Source organism: Poecilia mexicana, unplaced genomic scaffold (genome assembly GCF_051168715.1).
Source record: "Poecilia mexicana isolate PSO_F unplaced genomic scaffold, ASM5116871v1 scaffold_22, whole genome shotgun sequence".
NCBI lineage: Eukaryota > Metazoa > Chordata > Actinopteri > Cyprinodontiformes > Poeciliidae > Poecilia > Poecilia mexicana.
Window position 1 is genome coordinate 16296146 of NW_028263391.1, and position 21286 is coordinate 16317431.

Here is a 21286-nt window from a genome sequence, read left to right on the forward strand (position 1 = left end):
GTAAGGTATTATTTTTCTGTGGATCCCATGTCTTTGGGAAGCATTTTCAGTCTCTGAAACATGCAAAGGAGACACAAGCTGCTGAAACCGCATGCGAACAGAGAACGGGCAGCACATGCATCTCATTTACAACGTCTCGGTTTGGATAATAGCATGTCTGGCTGTGAATACCGTGAGGAATGATTCCCAGTGAGACCACAAATGAACATCAAATCAGAAAAATAGTGGAAAAATACCAAACCATTGTAGCTATTTATTTTCATTCAATAAAAACACAATGATGAACAAAATTAGCATAACAATGGGACAAATAAATGCCGAAATCATAAAGCTAAAAGATTTTCCTTTAGGTGTTTGACACCAAACAGTAACAATGTTACGATCTCCGGATTGGTATTGTCTTTAAGAACTGTCACCATGACATAATTTTTCCTTTTCTGTTAGATTCGAAAGTTATTTTGCTGTCAGTGAACCAACAGGACATTTTTCTAAATATATGTTACAGAACTGACCTCTAAAAACACACACACATAATCAGCCAGGAGAAGACTGTATGCTAAAAGAAAATTCATGCCTGAAGTGCATCTGTGTGGGCAGAGTCGCAGGATGTAAGCAGCATGCTTTGAGGTAAGTGAGGAGGGGAAAGAGCAAGTGTTTTTAAAGAGGGGAGAGTGGGAGCGACAGAGCACAGAAGTGGGAGGGTGGGAGATTTGGAGAGTCGGAGAGAGAGGGAGGACAAGTGGGTGGGTGCTGTAAAATCCGTTAACGGGGGAGCTCTGTGCATTTGTTAGACATCTTGGCTGCCTGCCCAACTTGGCTCATTGTAAGCGAGGCATGATCGTGAACGGGAGGCAGCCCTCTCTGCTGCCTCGGCTGCCCCGCTCCCGGACCCAGCCCGGCTCCCACCGCTGACATGGAAAGACCTGTGAGTATCTTCTTTCTGCTTCCCTTCTCTCCTCTCTCTGGTGTTGGGTCCCCCCCCCCTCCCCACCACCCCCAGTCTTCCCTGCTCTGCCTCTGTCGCAGATTTAGCTCTGGCTACATGCATCTTTCCAGTCCTCTCTCTGGCTCATTCTTTCTCTCCTGCTGCCGCTCCTGTGGGAAGCAGGAACGCTGGGTAGGAGGGAAGCCTTGGCAGCTTTTTCCCTGCAGGCCCCTTCTCCTCCTCTGCGGCCCTCTTGCCTGAGCATGGGTGCCGTCCGACCGACAACACCATCTCTGTGTATTCTTTGTGTGTGAACGTTAGCTGTGCTGTTGCACTGTGTTCACACTCAGCCCAACCCAGTGGCTTAACATCCCCAAACAGAGTCTCCTCCTTGCATTGGTTTCGCTGAAGCCTGTGTCCCTCATTGGACTCGCTGAGATTTCACAGTCGGCTCTCTGTTGCGCCTATTCTTGGTGGTATGTCCTCATGGTGTGTTGTGTTTGGATACCCTGACAACTGCAGACATTGAGGTAACCACTTTCCGGGCCTGTCGTCTCTTTCGGCAGAGTGAGTCCAAACTTTACCCATGCTCAGACTCCATCATAGATCTATGGTTAATAGTTCAGTAGGAGCTCTGATTTTCAAAAATCATCTCCGGGAAAAGCCTTTACTTTGCAGGTTAAGCAGCAACTGGGATGCAAATGATGGTGGTCGTTGTGAGTCATCTCTTCGTTCTCGTTATATCACATGGAAACAACCTTGACTTTTGTGTTGTCATTGGTGCAACAGTGGAGGATGACTGACTCACTGTAGCGTATCACCTCCTCAAAACCCCTCAGGGCAACTAAAACCGGCAGTGGAGAACACAAGACTTCAGCATTAGAGATGTTTTGTTACAGGTACTGTAGCAAAACAGTTACAGTTCTGTGTTTCAGGAACTGTAACTGCTTAAGTTCTTATGACAGAAAGCTATTTGTCTAAAATGATTTGCCTTGCAACTAAAGTACAACAAACTCACTATTAAAAATTGCCAAAGTTTATTCAAATGCCTGCAGTTTTTTCTTTCTCTGCTGTGGCACACACATCAAATTTTTCCAAAACTCGACAGATCCATCGAACTTGGAACCTGCAACTGGGCTCCATTTTCCTCAATCTGGACAAACCAGATTGTAGAGGGAATATTAAATTACAGGAGGCCAGAGGACGTGAGATCACTGAGTCACAGATATTTGATGCTGTGCAACAATTGGGCTGCCTCGACTTAACAACAACTGTCCAGTTGATATCGGCGGCATTGCTGCAGAGATAAAGCTGCTGCTCCATGAGTTCACATTTGAGTTTTTAGCCCTGGGCCTCATGTGCTGTGGCAAGGCGTGCCCTGCTGACTTCACCGGGATGTTTAGGATGCTCTGCATATGTGTAACTGAGCTTCCTAATGAATGCTCCATCTGTGGTGGCTGTGAGGTTGTGTTTGTGCTGTGTGCTGTTGCTCAGACACAGATGTCTCTCATTGATAATCATTTTGCTTTACGCTCTCTTAATGAACAACACAATATTAAGGTTTCACATGACTGCTTCCAGCCTGAGCCTTTCAGTTTTCCATATTTTACATGTGATCTTTATGATTTCTTTCCTAAAACTCCGAACTCCGAAATGCTATTTTTTAAAACATTAAATCATTCTTTTCTTCTTTTTTTTTAACAATGCCATCTATTTCTGTTTCTAAATTAGATTTTTTTTTCATGTGTAAACATGAGGAGTTACTTAGGCATATATAAAAAAAGGATAGTCTTTCTTATGTGACTCTCAGAGCTAAAGTTAAAATCTGAAACCTACAATTGATTAATGTCTCAATGCGTCTAACCAGACCACCAGCAACATGATGCCCAAAAGGGATCAGGAACGAGATCTGGAGCTGGACAAGAAGATTGAGGCACTCCGCAGGAAGAACGAAGCGCTCATGAAGAGGTACAAGGTGAGGAAGAGCTGCTCGCTGCTTTATGTCAGAGCATCCAGCTGAATTTCTAGTCTTTCTTTAAAATAATACATACTATTATTTTTATACAGCTTTTCCTTTCAATAGATTTCACAAGATTGTTTTTTATTTATTTACATGATAGAAAATTAAAAAACGTCTATCTTGTGCTCATAAAGTGAAGCTTTATGAGCACAATTCAAAAGAACCGCTGTTTCAGAGCTGTAGCTTGAAAACCCCCCAATTTCAAAGCACCTATTGCAAAATCAAGTTGACCTTGAATTTGTTACTATGGTACAAGACAGCTTACTACAAAAACAGTCAAAAAAAAAAAAATGCAGTACCAGGAATATTTAATAATTTCATTCTGTAAGTTCTGCTCCTATTCTGACCTGCATTGTTATTCTAAGTATCACAGACGTGTCAACACATTCCTTGCAACACGTGTGTGAATTTGTTGAAAAATGGCAGGATGCAGACATTATGTTGCAAAGAATTGCCTGCTTTATAGAACCTAAACATGTAGTCTGTGCAATATGAATGGTGACATTATTGATTTCTAAGAACCTCCTCAAAAAATGAGACGGTACATGTCAATCGGTTATCCTTGACATAAATAAATCTTAGCGTATCGGAGAGTTCTTGAGTCAAAGCCCAGATTATGATCTCATCGCAATGCTGTGGGGTGGCTTGAAACAGGTTTTACATTCAAGAAACTCCCGAAACATCTCACAGCTGAGAGTGAGCGGTATGAAAAACTTCACTGGTGATGTAGGAGGTTGTTGGATAACTACAAGAGTCCCACTGAAGTCATTTCAGCCAAAAGAAATAACACTAACTTACTTAGGAGTAAGGTGTCCCAACTGCTGACAGCTTTTTGCTTAATGAGTAAAACAGTGACCGTATTTGCTGTTTTTAGTGAAATTAAAACACTTTCTTATTCAGCAATAAATTAAAAGCAGGTTACGACTATGTAAACATTTTAAACACCAGTAACTAAAATAAGTATTGATCAAAAATGGGACAATGAGAATGCGTTATTATGCTTCATGCTCTCGATGTTTAAAGATTTTATGTCTCTTAAATATGACTGTATCTTTCTCTCTTCAAGGAGGTGGAAGAGGACAGGAGAAAGGCAGAAGAGGAGGGAATGGCGCTGCAGAGCCGAAAAGGAAAAGCCGATGACCTCACCATCACAATCAGCAAGTCCACAGATGTGTGTGTCCTGTATAGCTCTTCTTCAGAGTATGCTGTTAAAAAAAAACAACAAAAAAAAAACAACAACCTCATGAGCTGTTTCTTTTTCGTTTGGGGGGCAGGAGAGTCGCGTGGTGGTAACAAAGCCTTTTGGGAGTGGGTCTCCAATTGGGACAGGACAGCAGGAGGGTGGGGCTGACAGGGTGGGAGAAGGGTCCACTCAGGGGACTGGGCGAGGCTCCAGGAAGCAGCTGACGGTCACAATGGCTGGAAAAAAGGTAAAGTCGCTTTGGTACATGTATATGGAAGCTTCCATATTTAGAAATAGCTTGGACTAAATGATTACTGACAGAAGCACTTTATTTTATTTTGTAATTAATACTAATAATAATATTAAATGCAACCTCAATACTTTCTTCAGTCCAGAACTTTCTTAAAAGGATTCTGTCCTCTACAATAAAATAAAACTGGACTAATATTTATTTTGAATAATTCTGCCTTGGTTATGTTCATAGATCTATTTTAGTTACTGTTCACCTTGTTGTAAACTTATGATTATGCATTTAAAGTATCAGCTATGCAGTTTGATGATATGAGAGAGGCATTGATCACCTGATAGCAAAACAATATAAAAGGAGTATCAATTCTGAAAAAAGATAGCAAGGAAGCCTTCCAGCCTAAAAGACTTGAATGTCGTCATCAAATATAAATTGTGAAAAATGTATATTTCACAATTTAAAACATGCAAAATAAAGCACTTTTTGAAATAAATACTCGTACTTTGTTTGATTATGCAGTATTTTCAGAGGCGTTTTGACTAATTTATTTTCTTTAAAACAGAACTTATTGGTTCAATTGAAATAATTTTACCTACAAATATTTTAATTTTTAGGTTTTAAAACATTCTGCGTAAAGCCAGGTCAGTTGAGTTATTTTCCGTTGTAGAAAAAGAAGGAAAATAAATGTATCACCAAAGTCAATCGAACAACAAATATCATGTTCCCTTTGTTGTTGTATCCTTTGCTCCATTGTAGTAATTGTATAAAAGTTTGTTGTAGATTTTGCTTAAAAAACGGAAAAAGCTAACGCTAAAGGTAGCATTTCTTACTGCCTTTATAGTTGAAAATATTACTTATTTTTATATGATTTTTTTTTAAATAAAAAAGAAAAGCTACATGGGACTTCAGAGCTCTAGGTTACAGACTTTTGGTTAAGAAATTACTAAAAATTGTGATTGAGTAACTGAAGACAAATGTAAAATTTGAATGTTGTTTTTCCATATTTCAACTGAAAGATCTGCATCTGATAAACTGGAGTCAAGCAGCGTCTGACTCCATGGCACCGGAAATCCCAAAGTCTGCCAAATATTGCATCCAAGCAATGTTGCATATTTCACTGACAATATAGATTCTGTGATACACTGTGCAGCTCTCCTAGAAACACAATTTTTACGGACACAATTTGCATTTGGGTCTTTGTTTTGCAAGTCTGACTCTTATGTTGCACATTAGATGTGATACTCTGACATTATGAAGTGTCTCCTCAGGGTAAAAGGGTGGTGAGTGAGAGGCCAGAGAAGCAACCGGGCCCCTTGGATGAAGGACAGACGAGGCAAGTGGAGTCAGCTGGGAGAGGAAAGCAGCCGTCTAAGACGACTAAGCGGGAATTATCATCATCATCATCATCAGCAGCAGCAGCAGCAGCAAAGGTCTGATTCAGACACACTGAACTCTTCCGTCTGCCTTCTTTCGCACTTCTCCTCTTTGTTTATTATCTCCTGCTGCACCCATGTGTTTTACATAGATGTCAGACATGTCTGCCCGCCCGTCCCCTCTAGTGACTGAGCACAATGAGGAGCAGACAGGAGGTGGGCAGAGGCTGTGACTTACTGCTGTGGGATTAGGAAAGAGGGGGCCTGCTGATGGAGCTGTTGCTCTGTAAAAACCCAGCTGCCTAATATAAACTCTGGTCTAAATATATTTTAAAACACTGAACACTTGTCTTTGAAGCTAATTTTGGTTTGGAATTCTGAGAACTTTTTTTCTCTCTCCCAGATATGCTCTCTTGTTGATTGTTTAATATTTCTTTGTAACTTTCGAATATTTGAAATTCCATTATCGTATATTGTTTTATATGCAGATTTCACAGGATCCACAAAACTCCTTTTATATTTTGGACTTTTGAAAACACATGTTTGCACACATTACGAAACACTCAGTTCCTGCTGCCTGACAGTAAATCAGGTTAAACTTTTCATATTTGAAGTCAGTTAGGATAACTTAAATAATTTCTCTTTGCTAAATGCCACAGTAACGAGAGTTGTATTGAGAGATTACTTTTTGCTTTCTTCAGGGTCAAAAGTTTATTAATAACATTTACGTTGTTGTCCAAAAATCATGTGTTACTAATTTGGTGGGATGCTAAAGGTTACTGTCCCTAAAACCCATTTATACCCAAACTTTACCTTTCCAGCTGCTTTCTTAACATATTGCTTCAGTGTTTCCATGTAGGCTTGCATCTTTGCCCCTTTTCCTTTTAAATGTAACTATGGTTATCATAAACACTTCAATTTTAGTTTAATCAATGCAAAAGAGATCTCTGTTCCAGAATGCATTTCCAAATTGTAATCTGGATTTTTATGTTGTTTTTTTTTCTGTAATGGCTTCTTCCATACCGAGTGGTTGTTCCAGCCCATGTCAGTACAAGATCTGTTAATACTGTCTCACTCTTAGCAGCTTCAGCCAACAGCTTTGAAAGGTCTTTTGCTGTTCTAATAATGAGTGGCGTAATTCACACTTTCCATGGTGTCACACTAGCAGGTGCCTAAAACTACACCCACAGATGTAGCTCCAATTAATTAAGATTATCTTTATTAATCTAAAGGATAGTAGGGTATGTAAGCTTCCGAGTTTGAGAATGAGATTCTGTCTGTCATTATTCTTGCACTTAGCAAATATTTATAAATCATAACTGACCTAGAACTGGAAAGGTTTAGTTTGATTGTTCCTGTATCTTTTTATTAAGTGTTTGTAAATTCAGTTTCATTTTTTTCTTTTTATGTAGCTGCATAAAAGCACAGCTACATGGGATCACAAGCATGTACACTGCATCACAAACACACTGCATGCTGCAGTGTGCTTGTGATCCCATGCTTAACCCAGATATTACCCTGCGCACACCGGCTGGGCTTTGAAATGCCACCCTTTCGCTGAACTCAGTCCCCCGGGGTATGCAGAAACTCTTGGAGCAGCTGCTGTGTCTCAGTGTGAAGCACACGCTCACACTTAAAGGCTCTCAAACAAGCTGCTCAAGTCAGTAAGCTGCAGAGCATGCAGATGATGCCTCACAACTGTACACATAAAGTGGGGGGTCTGTGGATATAAAAGCAAAGCTAATGGGAGTTTCTAAATTTGTACATGATTCTCTGGTTAGCTGATGCAGAGTGCTGCTCTCCGATCATTCTGAGTGAATGTGGTCTAAAAGCCACGGAATGAAATCAGTGTTTAGTTGCCTTTGTTCCAGGCCCACTAGGTCCGTCTCCCTTATTTATCATGTGTGCTGAATCAGCACTTGAGCAGTAGCCAAAACCCCAGTCATCCGGCAGCTCCACAGTCCCTGCTTTCACATGGACATTGTTTACAATCCCGTTTCTGGACTTTCAGAAAAGTGGTCAAGAGATCCATGGTAATTTTGGAGAAACTGCAGTGATATACAACTTAGGGAAAATACAACTAGTAGTAGGGCACACTACAAAGCTGGTTGAAAGGAAGATAAGAAGAAAGCTGCTGTTAAATAATACCATAAAAAGTTCTGCTGGTTTTTGCCTAAAACTTTCTAGAGGATGCAGCAAATTAATTTTGGTTCAAATGCCAAATTGCAGGAATTCCAGGAGTGGAAGAAATCGAACACTTCACATGGCTCTGAAAATAAAGAAAAAGGAAAGCTTGGTGACAGCAGCGTACTATCAGGATGCTTCTCTTCAGCAGGGACAGCAATCTGCTCAGGGTTGACTACAGCTAAATGGACAACATAGGACAGGGATATCAGAAGAAAATCTGTTTGAGGCATCATTACATGCAAAGACAAATCTCTTCATAATGTACATAGAAATAATCAACACTGAAATAAACCCAATATAAAGTATAGAGTTCAGGAATAATCGCTCCAAAAACTGAATACAGTCGCGCCACAAAAAGAGTCAGTCCAATGGCCCGTGGACCGCACTTAGGACACTACTAATAAGGTCGGAAGGTGTAAAACCAAAATGGCGTCACATTGTTTGAGGAACTTTATGAGGTCACCCGCCCCTTAGCTGGAAGTGTGACTTGTTCAGTTTTACAAAACGACAATGGAGAAATATCTAGATGATTCTCATTAAAGTGCACTGTAACAGGATAATCCTGATCATTTCTGGAAATTGTGTATTTATGGCCACTGATCCTTCATCCAGGTTTCCTTAGTTTTCTCAATGTATGCAAAAAAAGATTTTAGTAGAAAAACTCATGATACATTTCCAATTGATACAGCTCAACCCAACCATTAAAAAATATTTTCTAATGATTATGTATGGAAGTATCTCATGGGTGATTGAGATTATATGCCTCGTAGCCTCTTTGAGAAAAGAAAGAGACTGAGGGCATGTGAAGAGTGGGAGAGAAACAAAAGGGGGTGAGGAGGGGAGAGGGGGTCGTTACCAACCGTCTGTCTGCTTCCAGTCTCCGTTTTTCTCCACGGAAGCTTTAAGTGCTCTGCGCTCCTCTGTCGCGATTGTTTCTCCATTCCCAGCACTCAGAAAGGCCCAATTTGATCTAATTAACATTCAACTGCCCTCTCACTCTAAAAAGGCTCATTATGCTGCCAAAGAGACGGACCCCTGGCAGGTTTCCGGGAAATAGCCGGCGAGAAACAGGAGAATGTGGGGTAACAGGGAAACAGAAGAAGAAGAAGAAAAACACAGGTCATCCAATCTGTTGAAAAGTTTAATAGTATGTCTTTGCAGTTCTTGCATGCAAATAAGTGCAACTATAAACTAATTACTTTGTCAGATATTCAGAAATATACAAACTCTTGGGGCACAACATGACTCAGTTTTGATGCCCCAGACTGTTTACTGCACGTCTTCCCCTTCTCTCTGTCCACGTCCACTAGAGCTAAAAAAATCTTGTAGAAAAAGAAATATAAAAATTATTTTTCTGTAGTTGGATGCAATTATTATTATTATTATTATTATTATTATTATTATTATTATTATTATTATTATTATTATTATTATTATTATTATTATTATTATTATTATTATTTTACAAATGGTCAGGCAGGTTTTAATACCATCTCCCTACAAACTGCACTTTTCTGTGAAGACCCTTTTGTAGAGCAGGTATTTTCAGTCTTGATTCATTCAGTTGTTGCATTTTGAAACCACTGGAGGGCAGTGTGGGACTCTTAATCAGGATGAGTCACTGACCTACCTGGGTTTTATTTAGCTTTCTGGGGCAGCACCAGAGACGTGGTTCTTTGCAACAATGTTAAACTGCCTGACAACAAATTGCTGTGTCATCCTGGTGTTGTTCCGCTTACATTTTTACCTTCCTGTCTCTGCTCACTGCCAGGAGGACATTAAACAGGGGCCGATGAACGCTGAGGAGCAACACAAGGATACAGAGCAGCGGCAGGTAAACTAATGACAGGTCAGACTCATACAAGAATAGTTATCGTCACTCCTTTTGGAAAACAGCACCCTCTTAGATTTGAGAAAAGCCATGAGAGAGTGCAAGTACACAGAAATGCAAATGCACATTTGCACACTTTTTCCTGTGTTTTCTAACCCATTGTCATGCATCCTACTGGCAAATCAGGAGCTGGATAATACAGGCTGGGGAGGCAGACTGAATACTATATGGTTGGTTACATTTTCATACCACTTTAGTTCTTTAACTTTTAGGATTTCATGTGATAGAACAACACAAAGCAGCTCGTAAATGTGAAATGGAAGGAAAAGGTCCCATAAATATTACATTTTCAATGAAAAAGTATAACCACACTGCAAACACTGCCAATAGTTAAATATCCAAGCAGTCAAAATGACTCAAATGACAAATCGCCCTCTGAGACTCTGGAGGAGCTGTAGAGATGTCAGCCTGTTGACATGGCAACTATTTGTGGCGTGGTCTTCAAACCAGGCTTTCATGGTCTCAGTTCCTGAAAATGTACTTGTGAGGTCCTACAGAACAGAGAATTAGATTTAATTAATGGCTGGTGGCAGTCGGAGTCGACCTGTCTGAACATGAGAGAATGACCTCCCATGTGGCCACAGAGCTTCTCTGAGGGCCGCAGATAAGGGAGGTGCAGAAACAATGGTAAACACAAGGATGAGCCTAGACAACATGTTTACTCTGCTGCAATTGGTACAAACCAGGACGGAAAATGTCGACAATGCTTACCAGCGCTTGTCGTGTCTCTTTTGTTCACAGTTTTTTTTTTTTTTTTGGTTGCAGATTTCTTTTGCAATGCAGATTTTTCCCTTAACTTTTCCATGTATTTCTCTGTAGAGTGCCAGTTATTGTCCTGGTTTGCTCCAAGGCCTTATAACTTCACCGCACAACCTGTGTCTCCTTTGATGTATTAAAGTGCCTCCATCTGATCTACATTGAGCATGCAGTCGCGCCTGGAGGAAGGAGACCTGATTTTATTAAGTCTATGCTTCCCATTTCTTGATGACTGTCCCTCTGTGTTCAGAATAAGACCACAGGAGCCTTCAAATGAAAGAAAAATGCATAAATATGCTATTAATTAAGATTCTTTGCTGTTTCAACTTCACATTTTCTTGTTGCTGCTTCAATAAAATGCGTTCTTTTTGTTTTTTTGTTTTGTGTGTTAAAATACATTGACGTGTTTTGTGTCCAAGTAGGAGCCTGAGAGCCCGCAGCCCAGCACAGACCTCAACATCCCAACATCAAGGGAGGAGCAGGAGGAGTATCTACGGTGGAAGAAGGAACGTGAGCAGATCGACAGGGAGAGAGTGGCGCGCCACAAAAATGCAAAGGGGCAGTGGAGACGTGCGTGGGACATGGACAAAACCGAAAACATGTAAGAGCCCGTAAGACCTGTTTATTTCTTGCTGAACCCTTTTAGCATGTCAAATACGGTGGGTCTTCTAACATCTTGGTTTATCGATGTCCTTTGCTGATAGAGGCAACAACTATTTTTTTTTTGAAAAATGTTGAACATTATATCAGTATTGTTGTAGCAAATGGAAGTTTACTTCCCCTATTGACCACAGACATTTATTTCAAACATAATGACCGAGTTTTATTAAAGCTTCAAATGCAACATCGACAGGATTAAACTCATCCTGCTTTCTTCATATCTTTAAGACCACTTTCACTTCCAGAAATGTTTCCCTTTTGCTATGTTTAAAAATCTAACCTTAATTGGAATGTATGTATTCAACAGGAAAAAAGTCATATTAAGAAACATCAATTCATGCACACACTTATACGTAAGAGCAGCTTAGAGAGATCAGTTGACCTAGCAGCCATGTTTTTTGGGCCATGGGAGGAAGTCAGTCTACCAGGGAGAACATGCAAACCCAGAACCTTCTTGTTATAGTGAGAGCTACCAACTGTGCAATGTAGCCCCTACTTTCAATTATGTGTACCACAAATATTGGCAAACGTTATTTGACAGTAACCTTTTTCAACAGGGCTGCCCTCACACGATCTTAAATAAGTCCATTTTGGGCGCTGTCTCTTGTTTTATCCCAACATGCAACCTCTAATGTCAGCAGCAGGTTTTTTGTTAAAATTTGCTCCAAGAAAGAAAAATATATCCCTGTAACTTGATTTTTTTCATTGTTGTTGAAATGGATATTAGATGACCCCACACATGAGAAATACACAGCATGCTGTCATTTTTTTTTTATTGCTTTTAAATCACTACTTGGTAAAAGACTAAAAGCTCTTTAAGACCAGATGGGAGGGAAAAAAACAAAAACAAATGGCAGCATTCTTTTTTATTTTATTAGATCATTCAGTAAAATCATCCATTACTAAAGCTATTTGAAGTGCATGCTTCAAAAAAAGTCTCATCACTTGGTGAAATCACGCAGACAGAGCCTAAATGACTGGAAGCAGAAATGCAGCCCTTTATTTTGAAATGTTTTGTTGGCTTTCAAACAAGTCGAGGTGTAGTGCAGAGAGCAAATTACTGGTGCTGTTTAAGGAAGCATCAAAATGTAAAGAGACAAGGGAGGACCTGCTATTTTTAGCCGAGGATAAGCGTCGGAATAGTTTGCCTTATTTGGCAAAGCTTAAACAAGGCCCCCGGGCAAGAACACAGGCGGAAATGTGCTTTTTATCTGACGGTTTACGTTTTTTCAGTGGTTGCAAACTGTTTGGTTGTGACTCTTGGTATACAATCTTTAATGGGTTATCTGAAATATTACAATTTAGTCCTATAATTCTGCGACTGACTAAAATATCAAAGAACTGAGATGGAACAATTTTCACTCCATCTAAATTATGCCTCTCCCTCTAGGTTTTCAGACAAATCTCTTCCTGATAGGGACTGGGCAGCTTCGGCTAGAGGTATTAAGACTATTTCTGTAAAAAAAATAAGTGGATGAAAAGCTTTCACATAACAACACTATAATAAAAAGACACATTTTTGTTTTTAATGGTTCCAGGAGGACGGAATGCCAGAAGAGGTTCGAAGGCGGGCTCGAAAGGTATTTAACCGTTAACCTAAAGTATTCATACCCCTTGGTCGCTTTCAGAGGCCACACAACAACCACAAACTTTTGATGTATTTTATTAAAATATTAGCAATAAATCAACATGAAGTGGAAAGAAAATTATACATGTTTTTCATCAAATCTGAAAAATATACAGCTGGCAAGATTGCGCACGATGGGGATAGTTTTCTTCCGCAACCACAGGGAAATTGGCCAGAGATGATGGTAAGATGGATGAAGCTAAAAATAGGCCAAACCTGGATGAAGACCTGTTGGAGACAGCAAGGGATTTAAGTTTTGCTCAGAGATTCAGTGACCCTGAACATACAGCCAGAGCTACAACAGCACGGTTTAGATTGAAGCTTATTCATGCATTTAATTAGCCTAGACTTACATTTAATTAAGATCTTTTGGCAAGACTTAAAAATTCATTTCTGAAAATAAAAGGTGCAGCATTCAGTGCAAAGCTGGTAACCCCCCCCCCCCCCCCCCCTTAAAAACTTGCAGTCGCAGCAAAAGGTTGCCGGACAAAGTATTCACTCTGGGCGACAAAACTTTTCAGATTTATTGTGAATTATTAAGATTGAGAGCATTGCATCATGTCTTGTTCCCACTTCACAGTAAGTTAACACTTTGTGATCCTAATGAAATGAGGTTTATGGACATATTAAAAGGTTTTAAGGGGTATGAATGTCTCTGCAAAGTCCTGTGTCTATGCCAAGAAATGATGAATAAAAATTTACCTTTTCTGTACTCCTCTATTTTAGGTCACGACAAGCGAGGCAAAGACAAGGCAGCTAAAAACGTGCTCGTGATGAGCAGCAAAGCAAAAGGCAAAGATCGATTAACTGGGAGGGCCAGGAGGTCAGTGACAAACAAAACATATCATCTGCATCGGGATTTCTCCAACTGCGCCATCAGTTAATTGTCATGAGAGAAATAACTATGACTAATGAAATGCGTAAATAGGATGTGGGAAGGCCATTTTGTTTCCCTGAACTGTGCCCTTGTGTACAAATTTCGCCGAATGTCATGAGACTTGATTTAGATGTTGCGGCAGCTGATTAAATAACCCAAAAGGCCTTGTTTGCATCTGCTGCAGTCAGCTTGTCTCCTCCAGCTTTTAAAACAAATGCTGTGTACGAGCACTGGGGGAAGAGCTTGTTTTACTTTTAAACTCAAACCCACGAGGAACTGGGCATGAAGCGAAGCATTGCACACCTCATACTTTGAATCTTAAATTATAAAACGCCTTACATTTTTTTTTTTTAATCTTCATTCCACATAGAGGCAAATGTAGTGCAGGGACAGATTAAGACACAGAGGTGTGTCCTGAGAGGTTCCAGCTGTGCTACTGACACAGTCTGCAACACATTTCTGATCGCTGCTCCCTCTTTCCGAGTGGGCAATGGAAGTACAGATTGCTCCCTGCAGTCTCATCATCACCACTAATGGATAATGGAGCATTTGGTCGAGAATCAAATTACAAAGCACTTTGAATAAACAGTGTTTTCTTTCAGGAAAATGATTCAATTAATCAATAAAAGTTTATACAGCTAAGCCCTCATCAAGGTTTAAAGACAGACACAATCTCCACTTGTAATTTCAGAGTAGGAATGTGTGTGCTGCCAGCAACAGCAGACTCAGTTTTAAAACTGCTGAACTTGTCCTTTATGTCAATATTACGGCTTAAAATCTTTTTAAAGAGACGTAAAGTTTGCTACGACCATTCGGAAGATAAAATAATGCAGCATTCCCTCTGGTGCTTGTCAGCTTAAGAAAAGCCTCTACATTTTTCTCTCATTCACAAGAAAACTAATTTGTTTAACATTAATTATTATTTTTTTAAAATTAGTTTTGATTTTGTGAGTCTGGATTTGGTCTTTTGGCCTATGGTCCATGTGGGAACCTACTGAAACTCATACTAAAGCTGTTATTTTAAACATTTTTCTAGAGTACACCCTTCATTAATAATCCAAAATGATCAAAATAGACATATTTTTATGTCTATGTTATGGTATAGGTGATAGGATTTGTGATTGTGCACAAATTCAGTTAATCAGCAGCAGGATGCAGAGAGATCTGATCTTCCTCCACCTGTACCTGTGAAGGTACAGCTGTGTGAGAACTCTGCCGCCTGTGAGAGTGATGGGGAGTGGCAGGATTCACTGATTGTGGAGAAGTGTGACAAGGGTTTCATAACTCTTCAAAAATATTTAATAAGTCCATAAAAAGTGCCTAGATTTATTTACTTTTCGGGAGAAAAAAAAGTAGCTAAAAAGTATGAAAAGTAAAATTTAGCAACAAATTTGCTAAGTTGGCAACCTTTAGCATACTGGTTGCTACAAACTGTATCATCTGTGGACAGGGAATTCAGAGAAGGTGCCAGACGTTCATTTGACAAGCAGAATTTAAATCTGGAATATGACGGGGATTACATTTGTAAACATACTGAAAATGTGATGTTAGTTCTGAATCAAGTTACATGCAGTTCTGATCTAATGATCCGATTGGTATTTTGGACCCTGAGCCAAAACTTAAGAAAAAATTAATGTTTGCAAACTTGGAAATTTCCCCGTATATGTCAGCTTTTAGATATTTTGAGGTAATGAAGCAGCCTCTGCATTTCAGCTAAAAAAAAAAAATCTGAAATACATTCATGTTTTTCAGATGGCAGGATAATGACGATGGAGAGAATACACAGGTAAGAAATGAAATTTAACAAAGAACAAACATAAACGGCACAGATTGCAAAGAAAATAGCCAATAAACACTTTGTTCTTTTTATTTCATCTTCCAGACTGCTGACACAACACTGGAGGAATTCCTTGAAGAACTCGATGCTCTAACAGATGCTAACGAAGGGAATCTGAAAGATCAAGACTCAAAAGCAAAGCCAGATCCCTTAAGTGCACCTGAAGATTCTGATAGCTTGAAAGAGGATAAAGTTACTCAGAGGAAAGCAGCAACCTCATCCCCACGAGGACTAGAGAAGAAAGTTCGTTTCTCAGAGGAACTCATCCAGAGGGCTCCTGCTAAGCAAACTACGACCTCCTTACATTCTGCAGCTCCAGAAACTAAAGGCTCTCTGAAAGCCTCCTCACCAAAACACAGTGAGGTGCAGAGGCCACCGCTGGCTTGTGGAAGTGCAGAGCAGGATGATAGCAGTTCCCAGGATAAAGGAGGGGGTCTTCCTTCTCCTCCTGTTGCCCAGCAGCAGGCATCTAAAACTGAAAATGTTACAAAAGACACCAGCAGCCCTGAAGTTTCCAGCGTTACTTCTGGTGAAAAAACCAGCACCTCTCCACATGAGAGCCCTGTCCAGCCTGTAGAGGTGTCCAAGTGCAACAGCAGCAGTACGAACACAGGTAACCGCTTTGATGGCAGAACGCATAAATGTTCTAGACCTTAAACCTTTGGAGAAATGTTTTTAGATTATTTTTTTATTTTTACAAATCAAACCCCAGAAATTACAGTCTGCTTTTAGCCCTATTTACTCTGATATCTTTACATAAAATTTTGTGCAACTAACCGGCGTCAGAATTCACCTAAGTCATAAACAGATTTCACGTTAGTATTCAGTGTGAAATTAGTAAACTCAAACAATTTGCTACTTGTTAAACAGTATCCCATGTTTTAAGCATCTCACTGAACTCTGTTCAGTCTGCTGCCGCCTGAAAATAGAAAGTACATACCAAACCTACCAACACATCTCCAAGAGGACAACACTAATCATACGTTGGAGCTACAATGGAAAGGTTTCAAATCAAATTACTTGTAGTCAATTCTTAGAATGGCCCAGTCAAAGTCCAGTGTGGGACAAGATTTAACATTTGCTGTTCATAGAAACTCTCAATCCAGTCTGACTGAGAGTGCATGTATTTTCCCAAAACAAAACAAACAAACAGCAAAGAGATTTGCAAAGCTGGTGGAGACTTACAGAGGTGGTTGCAATGACAGCTGGATCCAGACAGCGGTATCTAGGGGTTGCTAAATACAAATAAACACCTCTCTGACATGTATGCTACAATTATGTGCTACTTTGAATTTTTGTATCACATAAAATCCAAAGCACCGTTTAAAGAGTGAATATTCGCTTGTTTTTTTGTTTTTTTTATCACAGAAGAACTGATAGACTCCACTCTGTCTGTCCTGAGAATAGATTCAGGAGAGTCACACCCAGCACACTCCACCAGCAATGACAAGGTCAGTACCAGGGACAGGAAGAGGGATGGGGGGATCATGTAATAGATGTGTAAATGGGCTGATGGCAGGATGGAGGTATAAATGGATGAGGAGTTAGATGGATGAAGAGCGATGTGCAATATATCCGCACTGCAGCTTTGATCCCAGTATAGTCACCACCCCTGAGGGCCTGGTGGAGTGCAGATAATACCTCTTCATCTCATCATCCACTCGGACATGCACAAAAACCTCCCACTCTCATCATTCACATAGAGAAGTGGTGCATTTGAGTTACATAAATTGTGAACTTAGGGGGAAAAAAATGGATTTAGTCATTAATTTTTGTGCATGTTTTCTCTTTTTGCAGGCGAGAGAGCACGGGAAGGTTGTTTGACATTTTTGGAGCATCAATCCTGAAACCAAATCGCTGCGTTTTGGATGCTTTTTTGCTTCAGTGGCCTCCAAGCTAAAAACCAGCCTTTCTTTCATTTCGCAGCGGCGAGACCCTCCTACTGAATCTAATTTCTGACACCAGATTGGGAAGTGTTATTGAGCATTTCAAATATTTTTACATCTAAGCACTTTATGAGTGTACAGGACTGTTTACTGAGACATTCTTCAGTATGTTAGTAAGCTGCTTGAGTGCAATATCTTTGAATGTTTACATTTGTATGAAGAGTTAAAGGTACATATCTGGAGGCTAGCTAGTCAGTTTAACTTAGGTAGTCTTTGACAGTAAATTAAGCCACAGTGAAATAATAGTGCCTGATTTAGCCTTGGGAATTATTTTGACTAAAATATTATTTAACTTCAGACACAAAACAGAGTCTTAATTTCTACGTTCAGTAACTGATTGGATGTTATTTGTTGGCTCTTTTCAGAACAAAACCTACAACTCTCAGTGCGTCTGCAAAGTGACCTGGTTTTACAGTTTTCTGATAAGAATGTTTCACCTAGAAAACTTGAAAATGGGACTTTGGTGGTTATCAAAAAAAGGTTTCTTTTGTGCTAGCTTGAGATTTCTAGCCCAGGGCTAGAAAACAAACAAACAAATAAAAAAAAAAAACTGATTTACCAAACTGACTCTCCCAACATGGCAGCTTTATAGGAACAGCTATATTCTTGAAATGAGGTCCTAGTAAAAGGTTGTAAGCAGTTAATGTTAGGCTACCTAGCATGGCACAAAGCATCTTCATTTGGCATAAATCTAGATGAGGCAGTCCAGGAGACCGAAGGTAACAGCTTGTTCAAGAGGTAGCCAGTAGCGACTCCTAATAAAGGCTTTTTGGAAGTTGCCCAGGGCAGGATTTGCAAAATAACAGTGATTTATCTGTCGCCCCATGTTCACTGTTGAGAAACTGAAGCGTGTTTTATGTGTCTAAAGCAAAGCATTTTTTCCACACCCCAAATTTTACTGATTTTAATGAGAGTGGCGAACCCCACAGCCTACTTCCACTTGTGTTTTATGTTTAAGTGGGAATGTTAGGACTATATGTCAATGAACATTTGAAATGTTTGCATTGGGTGATTTATTTTTTTCATAAAGAAGCCAAGCAGTTACTTTTATTGGAAACTGGAGTAGGAAATGGATGAATATGTAAAGTAACTGAGAGAAGCTATCTGATATAAAAGTAATGGAGTGTATAAATCAATTAAATAGCATGCACAGACTTGGAATCCCCCTCCACTCCCATCTCTTTGTGTAGCTGGAAAGTGAGTGATGTCGGGGTGTGGAGGAAAAACAAGACGAAACATTGCTAAAACTAAATGATGCAAAATGTATCATGTATAATACGAAAAGTAATTACAGGCTCATTCAGTTTTATTAGACTGGACAGAACATTTTGATTCTGTGTATTGTTTTTCTTCTTGACATCTTTTGGACTGGCCCAGCGTCTAAAGCTCAGGGAGTCTTCTGCTTCCAGGGTTGAAGACCTCAGCGGACATGGAGCCATGTCCATTTTCATAGCCAGTAAGGGAACACTATCATCTTCTTCACCTTGTTTAAACTCAGAAAGAACGAGGAGAATGAAATGCAAACCAAACAGTAGATAAGACTCTCAGGGCGGAGCTGCTTTCCCATTCAAGGTCTCACCCATGTACTCCACTTGGCTTGAATTGCTATAGAATAAAATTATTCAATTACTGCAGGAGTCCAGGAAACACATTTTCATTGTAATTAGAAGAGAGACATAAAAAGCATGTGCAATGTTAAATTGCAGGCGTTCATTTGTACTATAAGACATCCAAAGCAAACGATCAAAGCTCTGAAATTTGTATCAGCATTAATGTCTTCTTTTTGTTTTCATCCTCTAAGTCCAACTAACCTCCATTTATACTAAATGAAGATGCTAAGATAACTATCTACTGCCAGTAAGATTAACTGCTGATAACATTTTAAGGGAGCCACACTTTAAAAATATCAAAGAGTCCCTTTAAATACATGTTTTAGTCTTGGCGTAATAAAACTGAGGCATCGTACCGTAAGTGCATTTTTTAAATTAGTTAATTAGTTAATTGCTAATTAGTTTTTTCAGCAAAGGGGGATGAAACTGTTTTTGAATGGTTTATTACAACCTTCTCTCCAACTTTACGCTAAATATGTTATTATTACAATAATATTTTCCCTGATAGAGTGAAGGATTTTCTACTCTGACAGTGTTGCAGGTATTTCATTAACACTTTGTAAAACATAGGCCTGGTTAAGCAATTAGCTGTAAACATAAAAAGAAACCCAGGTGTTACACAATTTTACAAGTCAATCTCAATAATTAAGTGAGATTTATAATTCAGCATGCCTAACCATAATTCTGACCTAAATTAAACTGACTTTGGTCATTAAAACACATCTGTTTTTGATATATTTGCTAAAACAGCTTCCTTTAAAAAAGTCATAGTCATGATACAATCAGATCAAATGACTTCTGACCCCTTTTTCTTGATTTGAGGTCTTGTGTGACAAACTTACTTCAGTCAGAGCACTGCAGTTCTGCAGGCACACCACTTTAATATCGTTCCGCCATTTATTCTTTATTATAACTTTTGTGGAAAGCTCACATTTTTCAGAAAGCTGATCTCAGTGAAGAAATGACCCAGTTCTTGTGCCTTGCTCTTTGGATTCTTCAGAGACTGAAGGTGTATTTTAATTTCATGGTTTGTATCATAACTATCACGTGCAGCTGCAGTTATTTTATTTATTTGCCTTATGTGCAGACATCCGAATGTTCCTTGCGAATCAAACAAAGAAAAAAAAAAAAACGCTGTCTCCCTGTGACCAGCGTGTGGTTTTTTGTTTGTGTTTATTGCCTGTCAGCTGTGTTATTTTTGGTATCACATGATAAGAAGCCTTACAAGAACACTGTCCTCGGAAATGTTTGTGGCTTCCATCAGAGCTGCAGTATAGTAAACAGTTACATAACCCTGAGTGGAGAACGCAGCGGACATGCTTTATGAGGCTGGGAGACTATCAGCTTTGGATGAAGTTACATAAAAAATAATAAAAAAAACAAACAACAAAAAAATCTAATAGTCTGGAAACTGTTGTAACAGCAAGATGGATTCAATCCATTCACGAGGACACAGGAGGCCTTAATTTTCGTACTGAGAAGATGGTACATTTCTTGCAAAGGAGCATCTGTTTGAAAAACAGGCGACCTTTGATGCCTTTAAAACTCCCTGTGGGATTTAGTGTAAAAAGACGTTTAGGGCGTACGATCCTAGAGTAGTTAGGTGTTACATGTCCTTGTCAGGTACTTTCAAGGTATTACTTCATGAAGTGACTAATGTAGGAGGTTATTATTCACCTTGTGTGTGCAACGCTGCCCTCTTAAGTTTTCACATGCAAAAATAAAACGGTTGTATGTGATTATTTTTAAGCGTATGAGTTGTTGCCACAGCATTTTGCAGTGTGAATCCATGTGGGACAAGCCTTCATGTACCGTAGGGCAAACCTAAGAAGTCATAACATCAATAAAGTTTGTTTCTGTATGTCAAAACCTTTTGATGTTTAATATTGTTTTGTTGCACTTCACACCGACGGTAGAATAAGTGTACATCTGATCTAATCTTTTGGTATTTTGCCTCAAATAAGATAAATTTCAGCCTTAATATCACTAAATAAAGTTGCCTTTATGGAGTTTGTACACTTTACACTTTGGGAGAATTACATGTTATCCTTCTGGAAGGTGAACCTTCACTCCAATCTCACATTTCTTTATAGATTTTATGCATCTATCTTTGATATTTAAATGAATAATCTGGAACAATGGCTACA

General features: G+C 39.4%; 1 protein-coding gene across 2 annotated transcripts; it reads left to right on the top strand.

The window, feature by feature from the left end:
- Positions 1 to 555: 555 nt before the first annotated feature.
- On the top strand, positions 556 to 21008 carry ccdc9b (coiled-coil domain containing 9B). Of its 2 annotated transcripts, XM_014980358.2 has the most exons (14): positions 556 to 925; positions 2793 to 2900; positions 4012 to 4116; positions 4220 to 4375; positions 5644 to 5805; positions 9707 to 9769; positions 11005 to 11183; positions 12633 to 12682; positions 12781 to 12822; positions 13596 to 13692; positions 15499 to 15532; positions 15629 to 16196; positions 16952 to 17034; positions 17381 to 21008. In XM_014980358.2, exons 1-14 carry the CDS (start codon positions 914 to 916, stop codon positions 17405 to 17407), a joined length of 1686 nt encoding a protein of 561 aa, XP_014835844.2. In that variant the 5' UTR covers positions 556 to 913; the 3' UTR covers positions 17408 to 21008. The 2 variants fall into 2 exon arrangements, with proteins under 2 accessions (XP_014835844.2, XP_087858777.1); XM_088002651.1 differs by lacking the exon at positions 17381 to 21008 and having other exon boundaries at positions 16952 to 17203.
- Positions 21009 to 21286: the final 278 nt, after the last annotated feature.

Excerpts from the sequence above, each read along its gene's own strand:
- ccdc9b (XM_088002651.1), top strand. Across the intron at positions 5,806-9,706 it reads CAGCAGCAGCAGCAGCAAAG|GAGGACATTAAACAGGGGCC; the intron begins GTCTGATTCAGA and ends GCTCACTGCCAG. Across the intron at positions 13,693-15,498 it reads TTAACTGGGAGGGCCAGGAG|ATGGCAGGATAATGACGATG; the intron begins GTCAGTGACAAA and ends CATGTTTTTCAG.